The sequence below is a fragment of the Microtus pennsylvanicus genome, chromosome 11, assembly GCF_037038515.1.
Source record: "Microtus pennsylvanicus isolate mMicPen1 chromosome 11, mMicPen1.hap1, whole genome shotgun sequence".
Taxonomy (NCBI): Eukaryota; Metazoa; Chordata; class Mammalia; order Rodentia; family Cricetidae; genus Microtus; species Microtus pennsylvanicus.
Window position 1 is genome coordinate 72,073,054 of NC_134589.1, and position 3,157 is coordinate 72,076,210.

Genomic DNA, 3,157 nt, shown 5'->3' on the forward strand with positions numbered 1-3,157 from the left:
ACAATGTAGGGAAACAGCTGTAGATTACAAGCTTTAAATCCTGACAAGTTTTTTTAAATGTATTTAAGACTCAATTTCTCCATCAGGGAGATGATTATGTGACCTATCCTGTAACACTGTTTGAAGATTAATGAAAATGTCTACAGATGCCTGGATATGGTAAACATGTGTGAAGAGGAAGACTTCACCATAAGGTGTCAGATAGAGGCTGCCTCTGTGTGAGGTGGTAAAGGAGAGTTAGAAAAATTAATATTAAAAATAGACTTTATCCCTGAGAGAATTTTGAGCATCTATTGTCAAAATACATGCCCATTGGGATTAGAATCAGGCCACTGTGTGACCTGGATGATGACACCAAGCTGCAGGTTGCAGTGTGTGACCTGCTGGCTTTCAGTCTTAGTATGGCACCAACTCTCCTTTCTAGGCTCCCATATCTCCATTTTAGAATAAGAGTCATTCTTTGTTATTGTATGTTGAAATCATATAAAATCTTCTTTTTTGAGATAGGGTTACTCTATATAGATTTTGGCTGTCTTGAAACTCACCCTGTAGACCATAGTGGTTTAAAAGTCAAGAGATTGCTTGCCTCCTGAGTGCTGGGATTAAGAGTATGGTGCTACCACCTACAGGCCACAATTTTTTTTCAATGGCTTGCAGTCGAAAGTTTGCCTTGAGTCTCATAGGAGAATTTTAAGTTGACCTTTTGAACAGTTCTAGAATTGTTAAGGTTAATGGGACTCATGGAGACAGACTTAATATATGTTTGGGTTTCAGGTTAACCATGAGAAGACTTATAATGATCCATCTTCTTTGATAACCTGACTAGATTTAGAAACACCGAGGAATCGATTCTGAGACATATCTTTGGATGTATCTGTGAATACATTACCTGAGGAAAATGAATGTGACAAGATCCATGAACTTGGCGGGTTGTAGAGAACAAGAGGGAAAAGGAGAAAGTCAACAGAGTGCCTGCATTTTTCCCTCTCTCTGCTTCCTGGTCAACTATGATGTGAAGGGTTTTGAGCATGTATCCTGCAAGACTGAACCTCCTGAAGCCATGTGCAAACTAAGTCTTTATTTTAAGTACTCTGATAATTCGGTCCCAACAATGAAAAAAGCAACTGATATAGAGACATTTATCAAAGGTTACTGACCTATTATTAAATCCAATTGTTTTTATTTGTCACCATTGCACTGGACTCGGTGGACCATTTCCATTGCTTGGGGTGGAGTGTGTGTAACTTTCCTGTCAGGCCTTTTCTCACACACTTATGGAAACAGTAAAGTCACAAACATGCAATAAGAAATTACCCATGCTCAAGAGATCAGTAGCTAGGGAAGGCCGAATTAAAAGATAATTCTTTAGATTCTGAGTATGATTTTTTCCCCATGTTTTCCACTAAAATACATAGCAGTGATTCATGTACTTTGCATTAAGATTAGTGTTTCCTTTGGGGCATCCTGGCAGGAATCAGAGATGACAACTTTACTGAGCCTTTCTTCCCTCTGAGAGTCCACCCTCTGTACACTCTTTGAATGTAGCTAGAACATGCCGTCTTCCCCAGCCTTCTTTAGAATGTTGTGATATAAGTTAACTGTCATTCTCTGTCACCGACATAGAAAGAACCTCAATTGATCCCAAGCTCTGCAATAGAAAGACACTAAAACTCTAAGGTCTACTGAAGGTTGTTTACTCATGACCAACGACCCTAGAAGAGAGTAAGAAACTTATAACGGGAAAATGAGCTGGTTCTTCCTCATCTTACTCTGAGTCTGTGGCTCTCCCTAACACCTTCCACAGGGCCCCCTTCACATCCTTGTTCCTCAGGGTATAAATCAGAGGGTTGAGCATGGGGGTGATGATGGTATAGAAAAGAGCAACAAACTTCCCCTCACTCTCAGAATAGTTGCCCTTGGGTTGTAAGTATGTGTAGATGGCCGAGCCATAAAACAGAGAAACCACCAGGAGGTGGGACCCACAAGTTCCAAAAGCTTTTCTGCGTCCAGCCATTGACTTGATCTTCAGCACTGCCCTGGCAATCTGTGCATAGGAGCCTAGAATGAGTATGGCTGGAACTGCAACAATCACCACTCTGGCCACAAACATCTTGGCCTCTGTTCCTCCCGTGTCCTCACAGGCCAACTTGAGGAGAACCGGCATCTCACAGAAGAAGTGATTCAGTTTGTGTCCACAGAGTGGCATGGCCATCATGAGACTTGTCTGAATCAGAGAGTTTATGAAGCCTCCTACCCATGAAGCAATAGCCAATCCCTGGCAGAGAAGGGGGTGCATGATGATTGTGTAATGCAGGGGACGACACACAGCAGCATAGCGGTCAAAGGCCATCACTACCAAGAGTACACACTCAGTAGAGCCCAGAGCAAGAAATATGTACAGCTGGGCCACACACCCACCATAGCTGATGGTCTTGTCAAGTCCATGGAGATTGATCAGGAGCTGGGGCACAGTGCTGGTGGTGTAGCAGAGGTCCAGGAAGGAGAGATTGGAGAGGAAGAAGTACATGGGAGTGTGCAGTCGAACATCCAGTCTTGCAAGAGCGATGATGGTTGTATTGCCAAAGACAGTTAGGGAGTAGAAGACCAAAATAAAGACAAAAAAGAAGCCTTGTAGTTGAGGCCAATCTGAGAAACCCACCAAAATGAAACTCGCTTGTGAAGTGGAGTTGGAATTTCCCATAGCATTTCACTTGTACAAACACTAAAACTCAACTCTATATCTTGTGAAGAGTGTGGGTTGAAACACTATTTTCAATGTTCTACAAATACTCAAAACTTATGCTTGTCATCTTCTAATTTGCTAATCCATTCCATTGATCCAGTCTTTCTAGTATGTTCTTCAGATGGGAAATCAGTGGTTTAAGGTGTTGTTGTGGCCCTTGTTAGAACTCCAATCTTGCTATCTGGATTATTCCAGACAACTCAGTCCTTTGGGCCCAAGGCTTCTTTGTCTGAAGGTAGAAATTCTATACTGCTTCTCTGATGGTGCTGAGATACAAATCCAAATGCTGTACCTGGAAAATGCGTTTAAAAATGTGATGTTGGCATTTGATAGCTGCTGGGAGAGGAAGGGTCAGTATTATTTAATGATACTACCCCTAACAGGTTGAGCAGACACCAGAGCTAGCCCTCTGAC

The 3,157-nt window shown here is 42.2% G+C and overlaps 1 protein-coding gene across 1 annotated transcript; it reads right to left on the minus strand.

Annotated features, from left to right (window-relative positions):
- Positions 1 to 1,765: 1,765 nt before the first annotated feature.
- On the minus strand, positions 1,766 to 2,701 carry LOC142859467 (olfactory receptor 2Y1B-like). Its single transcript, XM_075989637.1, has one exon. The coding sequence runs from the start codon at positions 2,699 to 2,701 to the stop codon at positions 1,766 to 1,768; it is 936 nt and encodes a 311-aa protein (XP_075845752.1).
- Between the last annotated feature and the right edge of the window lie 456 nt (positions 2,702 to 3,157).

Excerpts from the sequence above, each read along its gene's own strand:
- LOC142859467 (XM_075989637.1), bottom strand. The coding sequence starts at position 2,701 with ATGGGAAATTCCAACTCCACTTCACAAGCGAGTTTCATTTTGGTGGGT.